Source organism: Vombatus ursinus, unplaced genomic scaffold (genome assembly GCF_900497805.2).
Source record: "Vombatus ursinus unplaced genomic scaffold, bare-nosed wombat genome assembly UNPS02014821.1, whole genome shotgun sequence".
In the NCBI taxonomy this organism is placed as follows: Eukaryota; Metazoa; Chordata; class Mammalia; order Diprotodontia; family Vombatidae; genus Vombatus; species Vombatus ursinus.
This window is the reverse complement of record NW_020954599.1, coordinates 33,009,847-33,024,820: the sequence shown is the minus strand read 5'-3', so window position 1 is coordinate 33,024,820 and position 14,974 is coordinate 33,009,847. Positions and strand designations below refer to the sequence as shown.

The 14,974-nt window shown below is 43.8% G+C and overlaps 1 protein-coding gene and 1 long non-coding RNA gene across 2 annotated transcripts in view; one reads left to right on the top strand and one right to left on the bottom strand.

Annotated features, from left to right (window-relative positions):
• The window catches only part of LOC114024538, a 34,076-nt gene extending 29,756 nt beyond the window's left edge, over positions 1–4,320 (bottom strand). Inside the window, exon 1 of the long non-coding RNA XR_003566913.1 lies at positions 4,261–4,320. This is a non-coding gene — a long non-coding RNA (uncharacterized LOC114024538). The remainder of the gene's footprint in view (positions 1–4,260) is intronic.
• A 1,091-nt stretch (positions 4,321–5,411) lies between these two features.
• Positions 5,412–13,533, top strand: ING2 (inhibitor of growth family member 2). The gene is made up of 2 exons (XM_027837341.1): positions 5,412–5,589; positions 11,362–13,533. Exons 1-2 carry the CDS (start codon positions 5,412–5,414, stop codon positions 12,030–12,032), a joined length of 849 nt encoding a protein of 282 aa, XP_027693142.1. The 3' UTR covers positions 12,033–13,533.
• Positions 13,534–14,974: the final 1,441 nt, after the last annotated feature.

Sequence of the window (14,974 nt, the reverse complement as noted above, 5' to 3'; positions counted from 1 at the left end):
GATCACAGTTCTAGAAATGGAAACAACCTCACAAACCATCCACTTAGGTCATACACCAGCACTCGTCAGAGGTGGGATAGAAACCAGGCATTCTGACTCCAGTCAGTCCTCTTTCCATTACACCATAATTTAAACTCCAGAGGAGTTTTCCATGAAAAGCCCTTTCTATTCTGGTTCCAGCCTGCCTTTCCAGACTTGTTACATTATACATTAGTCCCTTTGTGCTCTCCAGGAACTAGCCAAACTGCCTTACACACCTGCCATTCGGCTTGCTGCCTCCTCTCCCGGTCCTGGGACAGGCTATGCCTCATCCCCATAAGCCATTCGCTTCTCACCCTGCTTCACAGAATTGCAGACTCCTTCAAAGCTCAGTTCAAGTGCCTCATCCTACATGCAGCCCTTCCTGATTCCCCTAGGTACAATCTCCTCCCGTGCCCCATTACTTGGTATATATTCTGTATCTATTTGGACATGTATATGCTATACTCCCTCCCAATCCAGAATGGCAGCTTCTTGAGGGCAGGGACTGTTTCTCTGTCTTTGAATTCACAAAGCCTGGTGCACTAGTAATTTATAAAAATTTGCTGATTGATTTGAAATATCTAACAGAAACTAAAGAAAAACTAATCTTGGAAAGAGCAGTATATTAATGCTAAAAACAAACAAAGGTTTCAAAGTCCCAAAGAAAGAATATGTCAGTGTGGCACTGTCCAAGTCAAAAAGACGCTACGGAAGTATCTGGTCACTAGAAAGTTATACTCTATAGAGAGTGGAGTCAGAACTGAAATATCGCTGTAAACCAGCAGTTCTCAAAGTGTGGTCCAAGGACTCCTGGAGACCCCTGAGACCTTTTCAGGGTATAAGTGAGGTCAAAACTATTTTCATAATAGTACCACAATGCTATTTGGCTGTGAAGCTACTCCTTCCTCCTCCTGTGTGTGGCCAGATTTTCTTCATAGAATTAAACCAAAACAACATATCACGACAGATTGCATGCAGAAACAGTTATGAGAACCTAGCTATTTTCTACTATGCCAGACATTAAAGAGATTTGCAAAAATACTAAAAACAATCTCAATCTTATCACTAAAATTCCTGTTTTGAAAAAAGTTATTTTTCATAAAAATGTTATTTATAAGTTCACATTATGAGTTTATTAACATGGTTTGAGTTTAATATCGTTATTTTTAAATTAATAAATGTGTATTTTTTTTAAATATTTATGAGTTTTACTTTCTACTATGGTAAACATCAATAGACATATCCCACATAAACTAAAGCCTCATTAACTTGGGGTCCTCAATAATTTTATAGAGTGTAAATTAGTCCAGACACCAAAAAGTTTGAGAACTGCTGCTCGAGACATTCTACCCTGAGGCTGACCTCAGGGTGAACTGACACAATCTAATTTCTGAGGCTGCAAAGTTGAGGCACTAGACTTCCTAAAGACCATAAAATACAGATACCTTGTGAGATACAAAGTGAACAGTTTCTTCAGCAGTAAGTGGAGACAGAAAACTTGCACTTACTTCCAAGGGTATTAAGCACCAAGCATCACAAAGGTGTGTGGTGTTATTAACAATGGGCATGTCCAATGCCCATTGGACATTCCATAAATGGTATTCCATATTCCATAAATTTCTTCTTTAAATTTTACTGGAGCACTTTAAAAAAAAGTTATAGTAATGCATTTTTTTTTACATACATGACTCGGCGTCTTCTCTGGATCTGTACTTTGTATCTATCACACTTGCTTTATATTGTATTTATAATCGTATTCTATAGGTATTCCATAAATACTGATTCATCAACAGCATAAGGACATATACCTAAAAACAATGAGGCACAGAGGAGACAAGTTAAAATGCACATGTGGTAACACTCAGTCAATCCCACTAGGGATTACAGCTCACACCACCGCAGGCTGCTGAGAGACCCTGGTTGGTTTATTAAATCTAATGACAATTCTTTAAATCTTAAGTTTTCTGATACAATACTCAGAAATACAAAGTTTGTATTTAATAAAGCATTTCACCTACTTAGGGTACCATATTAAAATGTCTTAGCTCAAAGGGCCATTTATCTAGTCCACAACCATTACATTGTGAACTCCTTCCAGTCAGGAACTATCTTTTGCCTTCTCTGGTATCCCTCAAGTTTAGCACAGAGCCTAACAGGTAGCGGTCGCTTAATAAGTGTTGACTGATTGACACCTTCGTTCTACATATAACCTCAATTATTAAGTAACTAGCTCAATTCCATTGAACCAACATTTATTATGCACCTTCCATGTACCTGTAAGGCACTGTGCCAAACTAAGAACAGAAAAAGATTAAAAAAAAAAGGCAGTTTCTGCCCTTAAGGATCTTACATGCTTACTTAAAATCTCAAAATTCCTTAGCTTGGCACTTAAAGACCTTCCCAATATGGCTCCAGGCTGCCTTTTAGACTTGACTTTATTCCACAGACTTTACATTTAGATCAAAGATCCTATTTTCTGGTCTTTGAACTCAACATTTCATCTCCTGCTTCCCCACCTTGGAAAAGGCGGTCCCCAAAGCACTCATCCCATTTCCAGGAATCCTTAGTTTCCTTCAAGGTTCAGCTCTCATGCCACCTTCTAAAATGAGTTCTTCACTTTTTTTTGTGTCACTGTCCTCTTGGGCACTCTAATACTGCCCATCGCCCCTCCAAATAACGTTTTTAAATGCACAAAAGATGTAGGATTACAAAGAAACCAATTGTATTAATATGTGGTTATCAAATATTTTAAAAAGAACTCTGGGTTGTAAGGAAAACTATTTTGATTCCCTTTTTCCTAACATTATATTGTAGTATATATAACATGCCTCTACATATTGTATCTTCCAGTAGAAATAGCTGACATTTTTGATAGCTTTGAAGTTTACAAAATGCTATACAAATTATTTCATTTTGACCTTCACAACAACCCTGTAAGGTAGATGCTATTATTATTCCCATTTTACAGATAAAGAAACAGGCTCTCACATAAGTGAAATTGCTATAGGTCTGGCATTAAATGTTTGAGGCAGGGTTCAACCTAGTTCTTCTAAAAACCAAGTTTTGTGCTCAGTCTTGCAGAAACTGTTTTTCAGTCCCTGTATTCTGCCTAGCAGAGTGTCTTACCCATAGCTGTTCCTCAATAAATGGTTAATGAATTAGACACGGAGGCAGTGGATAGCAAAGGACCTGGAGTAGGGAAGACCTGAGTTCAAGTCCTGCCTCAGGCACTTACGGTGGGATCCTGTACCAGTTTTTCAATCCCACTCAGCTTCAATTTCCTCATTGGTTTAAAAAAGAAGTGGGGATAAAATTAGCACCTACCTTCCTAGGGTTGTTGTGAAGATCAAAGGAATTAACACTTTACATGTGTTAAGGTATAAACTTTAAAAAACCAGATACCTGCTAGCTATTATTACGATTATAAATACAATATAAAGCAAGTGTGATAGATACAATGTACAGATCCAGAGAAGCCGCCGAGTCATGTATGTAAAAAAAAAATGCATTACTATAACTTTTTTTTAAAGTGCTCCAGTAAAATTTAAAGAAGAAAAAAACTTTCACGTTCCTCAGATGTCGAATTTTGGTCTCCAAGTAGATTTTTTTTTTAACATTGTCGAGGAGTTCGCATTTCAGTAACCAGAGGAGTAACTACCAGGGCAGCCTTTACGTTCTTGGAAGACAGAATAGAGACGTTTCGAAGAGCCAAATACCGCCTAGTAATTACATCAGGCAGCCCCCCACAGAGACCCCAAAGTCAGGATCGGCTTCATCTGGGGCACCGCTCCCTCCTCCCGGGCTGTCTTCATCCACAAAGATGCTTAACTGCCTTCGCGGCTGCTGTGCTCGGGGGTCGCCGCGGGTCCCCTTTCGGCACCAAGCGCCCCCAACGCTCGGACAAGGGTTTCCTTCGGATGCGGCTTCCCCGGGACACCTGCGGAGGAGGGGGAGACTTTCTCGGAAGGGGGAACCGCGGGCACCGCCGGCCCGGCCCGGCCCGGCCGCCCGCATCTCTGGGGGAGGGGCGAGAAGAGAGGGCGGGGCGCCGGGGGCGGGCCCGGGAACAAGTTCAAAGTTACCGTCCCCGTCTGGAGCCGGAGGCCGGAGGCCAGGCCGGCAAGCCGGGCGTGGAAGGGGCGGAGTGCCCGCGGGCCCCGACCAGGCCACGCCAGGCAAGGCCGCGAGAAGAACCCACAGAAGCCCAGAGAGCCCAGGTGTTGGGGACGGGGCGCCTACCTCCCAAGCCGGCAGCGCCCACGTGCTCAAGGAGCCCCAGAGTGGGGAGCCCGAGGGCGGGGCCTACGGGGCGGGGCGGGGCGGGGCCTGCGGGGAGCGGCGGAGCGCGGGGCCGAGTCGAGCCTGAGCGCGCGGCATGCCGGGAACCCCGGGGCCTCGCTGCACTCTGGGAACTGTAGTCTCCTCCGGCCTCGCTCCATATTGAAGGGAAAAAGGGGCCGCCAACTGCTCCATTTTACGCCTGGGCAGCGCCGCTGTGGATCTCCCGAAGGGGAGGTCGTTCGTCAGCAGGGTACAGCCGGAGTCGGGCCCGGCTCCGGACGGCTCGGGAGGAGGGCAAGGGGGAGCGAGGCGGGACGATACCTCCTCCACAAGCTAGCCGGCTCGCCACTCTAGACTGAGCAAAGGGGCGGGGTGACAGCGCTTCTCCTTTAAGAGGGGGCGGGACAGAGCCTGCAGTTTGTCCTCACCCCCTCCTCTTCCTCCTTCCCTCCTACCCTAACCTTCCCCAGCAGCGAGATGACTGACCAATCACCGGGGCGGCCGGAGGAAGGCGGGAGAATGCGAACCCTTCTGTCCGGCGGGAGGGGCGGGCATCGAGCCTTATAAGGGCTGAGCCTTGCGCAAGCGCAGAGGCATCTGCAGTCGGAGGGGAGGGGGGGCCAAAGAGAGAGAGGGACTCACACACACACACACATACATACACACATACATACATACACATACACACACACTCACACCCCGACACTCTCACACTGGCTACTTGGGAAAAGTGGGGGACGAAAGGGGGTCGGTCAGTGGAAGCCAAGTAGCGAAGGGAACCGGGAGCAGATTGTGGGCGCGAGGGGGACGCGGAGCCCCGGCAGCCGTCCGGGACGCCCGAGCGCCGCGTCCCCGGCGGCAGCGGCACGGCCGGGGATCTCCGCTGCCGGGGCGCTGAGGTGGGCAGCTGATCTCGCTCCGCCCTAGGACGTGTGCCCGCAGCAGGGTATGTGAGGGTCTCCCCAGACGGCTGGGGGAGGAGGGAGCCAGTCGGCTGCGCCCCTGTGAGGGGCGGCAGGGTCTGTCTCCCCGGCGGCCCGGGCGGCCGCGGCGGTGCATGTGTGGCCGCTGGATGCGGAGGAGGCGGCGGCGGCGGCAGCAGCGGCAGGATGTTAGGGCAGCAGCAGCAGCAGCAGCAGCTGTACCCGGCGGCCGGGCTCCTGGCCGGGGAACGGGGCCGGCTGCTCTCCTGCTACGTGCAGGACTACCTCGAGTGTGTGGAGTCGCTGCCCCTGGACATGCAGCGGAACGTGTCCGTACTGCGAGAGATAGACACCAAGTACCAAGGTGAGTGGGGAAGCAGGCCCGGAGGGGCGCCCAGCTCGCCGGCCCCGCTGACAGCCCCGCGCGTCCGGGGTCGGGGCACTTTGGGGGAAGCCCGGGCGCCCGCTGCAGCCGGGGCTGCTGCTGGCAGGGAATCAGCCATTTTATTAGCTGGAAAATCATCGCTCCTCCGGCTCTGCCCCCTGAGAGGAGGAGGAGGAGCTGCGGGCGGGCCGGCTGGCTGGCTCCGGCCGCGGGGGCTGGAGGTGTGCGGGCTGGGGGAGGACGGCTCGGCCCGGGTTCCCCCATCCCCTAAAGGCAGATACTTTGGAACGTGCTGGGGGTAGGGAAGTGGGCAATGGGGGCGGACCCCGGAGAGGTCCCTCCCTCTCCCTCCTCTTCCCCCTGCCGTGGAGTCTGCTTTGCTCTCGCACCCCCGGGGGAGGCGGGCCGACGGGGGGCTGCTGCTCTGCCTTTGCTTGGCTCCTTCCGCTAAACAGTTAAAAGGAGGGAGGGGCTCGGCGGGGGGGGCAGTGAAGAGGGGTCGGGTCTGTGCCCTGGAGTGGGCGGTGCCTTCAAGCGTAACGCTGGGGACTCGAGGGGCGCGCGCGCTGAAGTCGGGGTGACTCGGGCGAGGGGAGCCCCGGGGGCTTGGGGCGTAGGTCTGCCCCGGCTTCTGCACCGCGGCTCCCCTGTGCGCCGAGCCAGCAGCGGGGACGCTTCCCGCAGCTGGCGCGTCTCTGGCGCGCGCCCCGCGTGTGTCCTGGGGCGCCTGCGTCACTTCCGGGGTGGGCCGGGCAGGGCGCGTCGCGCCGCCTTGGGGTCTGCCTTCTCCGGCTCCGAAGCGGGGCCCGGACCAGCCTTGGTCCAAGCTCCAGGCTTGGGCTGGAGGCTCCGAGCACGGCCCCGGCCCCGGCCCCTGAAGGCATCCGTTACTGCCCGCGGCCCTGCCTTGGGCCGGGGGGGCGGGGGGCGGCCTTGATCCCGGAGCCGAGCCTGCTCGAGCCGCCCGGGGAGCCTGAGACCCCCTGTCATCGGGGCCCCGCCCCCTCCTCGCCTTATCGGGCTCTGCCGGGGCTGGGGTCTTAGTCTGGGGAGAGCGAGCGGCGAGAGTGGCCCGAGCCCGGGGGTGGGGGCAGGGGGAGAATGTGGAGCCTGGGGTGGAAAGCTAAGAAGGGTCGGCTGGCTCTTGCGCTGCCCCTTCTCACCTTCCCTTCCTCTTGCCCTCACCAAGAATATTGAAAGAACCCCACTTCTTGTTTAAACGTATTCCTCTCCCTTCGCCCTTCATTCCCTATCCTCTCCATTCTCTTTGAACCAGCAGTGATCCCTTTCTGCCTGTAAAAATGACCAGCTTCCCGAGATTAGGAAGAAACTTTTCCTTGATCCTTGAAGTCCATCAGATCCTACTTGAGGAGCAGCAGTGGAAAGGGCCTTAAAAATCTTAACTCCTTCATTTTGTAAATGAGGAAACTAAGGCTCTTGTGAAGTCTCTTGTCCTAGATTATATAGCTAATTAGTGGAAGAGTTGGGTCTAAAACAGAGATGGGAAACCTGTGGCTCTAGGTCCTCAAATGTGACCCTTTGACTGAATCCAAACTTCACAGAACAAATTCCCATAATAAAAGGATTTGTTCTGTAAAACTTGGACTCAGTCAAAAGGCTGCACCCAAGAACTTAGAAGGCCACATGTGGCCTCACGGTTGCAGGTTACCTACCCTTGGTCTAGAACTTAGGTCTCCTGATCTTCAGGGCACTCTTTCTACCACTATTCAGTTTCTTCCCTAAGTGAATGTTCCACTGGCAACTCAGACTCAGCTTCCTACTAAAAAACCCATAACAAATGACCCAAACCCAAATAAGACCTATTGATTTTCACCTCCACAGTTTCTCTCAATTTTGCCCTTGGTGCCACTGCTACCACCCTAGTATGTGGATCCTGGGGTTGTGTAGTTGCTGGAAGGCCAGCTGCTGAGTCATCAAGTGGGCCCAAGGCGTCCCTCTGACACATACCTCTGACATACACTGACTTTGTTTCCCTGGGCAAGTCTCTTAGCTACTCAGTGTTCTGAGCTATTTGCCACAGGGAGGGCTTCCATTTCCCAACAAATAAAGTTCTAGCTCTCTTACAAATTGGTATCCTACTTTTATGGCCTCCTCATACTCTGCACAGTATAAGGGAAAGAGTAAGTTCTAAGTTTGACGTCAGGAGACACCTGGTTGAATTTGGCTCTGATACTTAGTCACATGACCCTGACCAAGTCAGTTTAACGGCAGTAATAACTTTATTGTATGGATATGGAATAGACACCTCAGAGGTAATCTAGTCTAACACCTTCATGTGACAGATGAGAAAACTTAGGCACAGAGAAGATGAAGTGTTTTGTCCCAAGACCACAGGTTGTAAATAGCAAAGCTGGGTTCGCAGAACCGGAGTTCCACCTGACAAGGTTGTTTATTGTAAGAGGTAGCTAGCAATGCTGTGCATAGAGCCAGGCCAGGAATCAGGAAGACCTAGCTGTGTGACTTAACCACTTAACCTTTGCTTCAGTTTCCTTATCTATCTATAAAATGGGGATGTTAACAGCCCTGCTTCTCAGGATTGTTGTGAAGATCAAATGAGATAATTGTAAAGTGCTTAGCACAGTTCCTGGCACATAGTAGGTGCTATATAAATGTTAGCTATTATTATCCTTTGTAAAGCCTAAAGTGTGGTAGAAATGTCAGTTGCTGCTGTTGCTACTGCTATCATTATCTCTGTGCCAATCAACTTAGACTGCTTAACCTTCCTCCGCACATTCTGTCCTTGCCTATTACTTTGATCATGCTTTCCCTATGCCTAGAATTTCCCTATACCTATTGAATTCTTCCCCATCTTTTAAAGCCCTACCCCATATGCCTCCTTCCAGGAAGCCTACTCTGATCCTTCTATTGGGTAATGACTTCTTCCTCTCACAGTTATCACTTTGCATATCTTTTATAATTATTTATGACTGTCATCTCCCATTAAACTATAAGCTGCGGATGGGTAGGGATGGGTAGGGTCTTATCTAAACTTAGAATTTACCAGGCAGTAAAGCATTCTACAGAAAGAATTTATTAAATTTTAATTATTATATAATTTTTTGGGTGTTTGGGCTGACATATGATTTTAAAAATGGGAAGCTTCTTAAAAGAAAAAAATCATCAAAGTTAACTCTTATGATCTTAGTCTGTGTGATTGTCTTTTTGATATGCATATGGTAATTTAGAAATAAGAGGCTAGGGCTTTTAAGGTTTTCCTCTTGAATGTTTTATCTAGGACTAATATTAAGAATATTAAAATTACTTTATAAGCTTGAAATTTTTTTTAAGGTATATTTAACCATCATAAATTTAAAGCCCTTTTCAGAGGTTGGGGCAGGATATTTTGTAACTGATCAAAGGACAGGACTGTGCTGAGTATACAGTTGTCGTATATCTCTAGACCCAAGAGGAATAGTGCAAGCTTTATAGACTGAACAGTCAGGGTTCCATTATGGTAATAACTCTTGTTCAGACAAATAGTTGATTTCTAAATAAATTTAAGGTAACAATAATTTGTGCCTTAAGTGCATACTGTCCTGTCCAAATCTCCCAGTATGATATTTATTAACATCCTATATTTTACCTATTAGATTCTCTTCTTAAGGGCAGGCTCTTACTGGTTTATCTCAGTGTACTACAATGCTTTGCACATGGTAAGCACTTAATAATAATGTTTTATTAAGCCTGTGATTGATTGAGATTTCATATGTGCTGCACTGTGTTGAAGTACACCTTGATACAAAGAATCCATATACACTGACTTAAGTACCTTCAGAGACAGACTGAATTATAATGATTCTGGTGTTATGAGTCTGGAACAAGGGACTATTTGAAAGATAAATGGGTTCTGTCTTATAGAGTAGATCAAATATATGAATAATCAATTGGGAAGAAAGTGTATTGTGTATAATTTTGGGCAAATAATTTTATAAGTATTTCATTTGTTAAACTGAATTTTTTAATGTAACTTGTTTCTACATTTCTTTTAAAAGTATCTGTTTTCACAGGTATTTATTATGTCTCCTTCCCATTAAACAATTTTTAAAAACCTCCAGACTTTTCCACCAGACTTCATCTGTCTTCTCTCTCCTTTCCTATGCCCCTCTTCTTCCATTATTGAGTTTCTCTAGGAACCTCTATTTTGAGAAAGGGCCCAGGGGTACCTTTCCCCTTCCCTCCTTTTCCTTTCCCTTTTGTGTCTATTTTCCCTACTATGAATGTAAGCTCTTTGTGGGCGGGGACTATCTTTTCTTTTTTCGCTTCTATTTGTACACACACACACACCCAGTTCTTGGCACAAAGTAATCACTTAATAAATGCTTCTTGACCTAATAACAAACACACATAATATAGCAAAACAAATTCCTACATTGGCAATGTCCAAAAATGTAAGTTTTGTTCTGCATTTTCCGTCTTCTGGAATTATGATTTATCATTGATTAGGGTTCTATTGTCTTTCAAAATTGTTTTTTCCTCCATAATGTTGACATTATTGTATAAATCTGCTCACTTCACTGTGCATCAATTCATAGAGGTCCTCCTAGTTTTTCTCTGAAACTATTTTATCTTTTTTCATGTGGCACATTCTATTCATACACCATACTTTGTTCAGACATTCTCTAATAGGTAGGCACCCCCCTTAATTTCCAGTTATTTGCCACCACAAAGAGTTGCTATAGATATTTTTGTATGTGTACAGGTTCTTTTTTTCTTTCATAGATCTCTTTAGGCTGCAGGCCTAGTAGTGGTATAGCTGGGTCAAAGGGTATATGAAACTTAGTAACTTTGGGGGCATAGTTCCAAATTGCTTTTCAGATGGCTTGAACCAATTCACAGCTTCACCAACAATGCATTAGTGTGACTGTTTTCCTTGCTTTCTTGTATATTAAGATATTTATCTTGTTATGAAATTATTTAATCATTGATTGGTATTAAGCATCAGACATTGGTTCTATACTGGGAACAACACATTAAGTATCATGTTTATAAGACTGCAAACCACTGTGGGTAAGATGTGGGATAGTTGAAATTAGTTTGTCTTGTTTCCTCCTGTCTGCCCTGGCCTGGCCTTTGTTCATTTCAAAATCTTTGTGTCTAGAAATTTGTCCTCCTCCTTTCCCTAGAGGAAACCTAGCTGATTGCTAGAGCATTTGGATGTGTAAATAAAGGGGAATAATCTGAGCTTTTGAAATAATAGAATAGCCTGGACTGAGGGCTTTCTATCTGGTGACATGCCACATTGCGCATCTTGTGGGCTTGTTACTAGCTCAGGTGCCTGGATTACTCAGGTGGCTGCTAACAAAGGGTTGCCTACACCACCAGTTTCAAACTCCAATAGAAACAATCCAGCTTGCATATTGACTTAGAAAATTACAAATTAATATTATCCCTTGTATTTTTAAAGCTTTTATTAAATATTTCCCATTTCTTATATTCCAAAACTAAATATGAGTGAATTGGGGCTATGCATTTGTTTAAAACTTTGTCTTGGTCATACCAATCAAGAACTGATTGTAGTTTCCCTTTTTTTTTTTTTTAAAGCTTCCATTAGTTTTTCTGGGTGTTGCATTTCTGTGATGGATATGGTAAACAATGTAGTTGAGTTTATGGCCTTATGTTTTGAGTTGCTTCTATTCAAAGTACTCCAATGACTTTAAAAAAAAATCCTTAAAAAACAAACTATTCTCTAATGTAGAGCAGTATTCTGATTTTTTTTTTTACCTCTTACAGAAGCATTAAAGGAAATTGATGATGCCTGTGAAAAATATAAGAAAGAAAATGATCCACATCAGAAGAAACGCCTTCAGCAGAATCTTCAGAGAGCATTAATCAACAGCCAGGAACTGGGTGACGAGAAAATTCAGATTGTTACACAAATGCTTGAGCTGGTAGAGAACCGAGCAAGGCAAATGGAGTTGCATTCACAATGTTTTCAAGATCCTTCAGAAAGTGAGAGGCCTTCAGATAAGACAAAGATGGATTCTAGCCAACCAGAAAGGTCTTCAAGAAGACCCCGCCGACAGCGGACCAGTGAAAGCCGTGATCTCTGCCACATAGCAAATGGGATTGAAGACTGTGATGATCAGCCCCCTAAAGAGAAGAAATCCAAATCTGCCAAGAAAAAGAAACGTTCAAAGGCCAAACAGGAAAGGGAAGCTTCACCTGTTGAGTTTGCAATAGATCCCAATGAACCTACATACTGCTTATGTAACCAAGTGTCTTACGGGGAAATGATAGGATGTGACAATGAACAGTGTCCAATTGAGTGGTTTCATTTTTCATGTGTTTCACTTACTTATAAACCAAAGGGAAAATGGTATTGCCCAAAGTGCAGAGGAGATAATGAGAAAACAATGGACAAAAGTACTGAAAAAACAAAAAAAGATAGAAGATCGAGGTAGTAAAGGCCATCCACATTTTAAGGGATTATTTGTCTTTTATATAATTCATTTACTTTACAGAAAATGTTTTAGGATAAATGCATAAGGCTATGCAATAATTTTTAATCATTAGTATTAATGGAGTATTAAAAGTTGTCGTACTTTGTCTGTGGTTTACTTTTCTGCACTGAATAACCAAATGTTTTAAAGCCAGGTGGTCTTAGAACAACACATGGAAAGAATTAGGAACAATGGGAATATGGTGTGAACAAGTTGCTTTTATTTTTCTCCACAAACTGTACATATCTCATTGTCACTTAAAATGGAAATGTTGTTAGTGGGTAAACACCAAAGGTTTACTAGTATTTGATTCTTCTCTACACTTTAAAAGTTTTTAGACTCTTCAGCTGATGTGAACTCTATTTTACCTCTGTGGTACATCGAACCTTATCTCTAGTCTCATGAAGACTCATTTAAGGAGCTAGAGAGGAATGTTAATTTAGGATTCCATGTGGAATAATGTACTCCTATCAGAGTACCTTGCTGTTGTATTTTTCTTAGCAGCATTTTGATACACTGCAGTAATCCATTTGTAAATGACTCCTTTTCACAAAAGCAGCTATTAATCCGCCTGTGTTTTAAAATTTAAACAGTTCTCCTTAATAAACTTGGGCACTACAGAGTAGTTGGTATACCAAAAATACTACTGTTAGGTTAGAGCGGCAGAATTTAAGCTCATGTAGCAGTATGGGTTCACATTGTTTTTGGGCATTCTTAAAGGTGGATTGTATTTCCTGATACTGAAAACATAACAACAACAACTCCAACTCTGAATTTCTGTGTGATCTGCTGGGGTGCTTGGGCACAGTTCTAATCAATTGGAAAGCAATATAGTAGTCCTTAATATCTGTATATCAAACAGTTGTTTTAAATAGTTTTGCTGTTATTTAAACAATTTGCTTTCATTTAAACAATTTCCATCGATGATGACACATCATTATTTTAACTTGTAGTTGTATTAATCCTGACTTTCTCATACTAGTGCTCCCTGATATGTTTGCTTTGAATGAATATGATTTTAGGAAAATGCAGTTAATCACGTGTTTGTAAAATGGGTTTTCTAAGAGTCTTATCTGTTAAAGATAAGAATGTTGAAGGGTGTATGTTTGGGGATTTTTGTTTGGTTGGGGGGGGCTATAGCTTTATCTGTGTGTAACCTGCCTTGTACTCTTCCTCTTTGTTTCTGAGCCTGACAATCTTAATTCTTATTAACCTGGTAAAAACCCTATCTGGGTCTAAGAAATGTTTACTGTGTAAGCAACAGGGTGTTGTGGAAAGAACATGGGACTCTGGAGAGTCAGACTGTGGTTCTAATTCTGACCCTGACATTAAAACTAGCTACTTCATGTTAGACAAGTTGCTCAACTTCTCTGGCCCAAATTTCCTCCTCTGTAAGGTGGTAGACTTGAACTAAATGATCCATGAAGTCCCTTACAATTAAAATTCTCATTTTCTGTACTAATTTGAATTAGAGTGAAGATTTTAAAAGCTAGTAAAATGGACATTTATTTTTTCAAAACAAACATTTTCATTAATCTGAAATGTGAAGGCATATAAAGATGTTGTAACAAGTAGGAAGAGCTTCAGTCCAATAACTAGTTTTGATTGAGTACAGATGATCATATTAGTCCTAGGGAAAACATAAAAGAAAACATGATTAAGAATTAATCCTTTTATACAGAAAATGTAAGTTATCACATTGAAAAATTCCTTTCCCAGCCAATAGGATTAGAACATTTGTTACTCTGACAATTTCGTAATGTTTCTTTGTTGCTAGAGTGTCACGAGATTGTTTTTTGTATTTTTTTGTGTGATATATATATATATTAATGCTTAATGGTTACAAAGTGCTTTCACATATTTGATTGTCATACCAGCTGAGATCAAGTGGGGGAAAAATATATATATATATATATATATATATATACACATATACATAGTGCTTTGCAAGCTTTCAGGTGCTATATCAATGTTAGCTAGAACAATAATAATACCAGTTAATGTAAGCATAAGCCTGGTTGAATTGTAATCTGCCAAATGAAAATTGATTAAAATAGACTTGTTTTGAGTACTAGGATAGTGATTAATAACTTGTGACTAATAAGACTAGTTTAACAGGAAAGAAAGGAAAATAGTTGCTTGGAAATTTTACTTCCTAATGTGGCATATATTGAGGCTCAGTACTCTTAAAAAAAAATATCCTTATTGAGTTTTTAAGGTATATGTACTTTCACTATTAGCACCCACCTTTATTCTGGATTATGTGCGGAAACTAAGAATGAAGCTGGCAACTCCTAACCTTGGATAACTAGGATGTGTCACCCCTGGGCAGGGTAAGAGTTCTCTGCTTCATTCTTCTAGTAAGGTCCAGTCAAATGGTTGGGGGTGGTGGGTGGTGGAGGGAGGGGTGTCATGGAGTAATAGCATTAACAAAGGACTGGGAATTCATAAGAAAAGAGAAATACTTAGTTGCTGATACCAAATGAACAATTTTAACTAAATTTCCCCTTTAAAAATTTTGAAGTCTCACTGACCCTAAACAAGTACTTATACAATACTACCACTTTCTATCTTCTTTCTTCATGGTCATATAAAAACAAGCAAACAAACAAAACAACTCAACCCCACGCTCCACTCTACCCAGAATCAAAGAGTCTACAATGACCATGACACCATTAGAGATGAGAGACTTCCCCTTTAAAAAAAAAAAAAGTTGTTGCTGCCCCTTTAAACTTCCTGGTTACTTCTCTCTGATGCACTCTTCCCCTATCCCCTTCAGTAGAATCCTCCTTTGGATTCTTGGATTGTAACAATTAAGTACAGTTAGAGCAAATCAACACATTGGCCATATCTGAGAATGTGTATCCCATTTTGTTTGGAGGCGGAAGGCATGCATCTCCCTC

Bases quoted from the DNA above. Each gene is read 5' to 3' on its own strand.
- ING2 (XM_027837341.1), top strand. From the start codon at position 5,412: ATGTTAGGGCAGCAGCAGCAGCAGCAGCAGCTGTACCCGGCGGCCGGG. The intron at 5,590-11,361 runs GTGAGTGGGGAA...TACCTCTTACAG, and splicing joins GATAGACACCAAGTACCAAG to AAGCATTAAAGGAAATTGAT.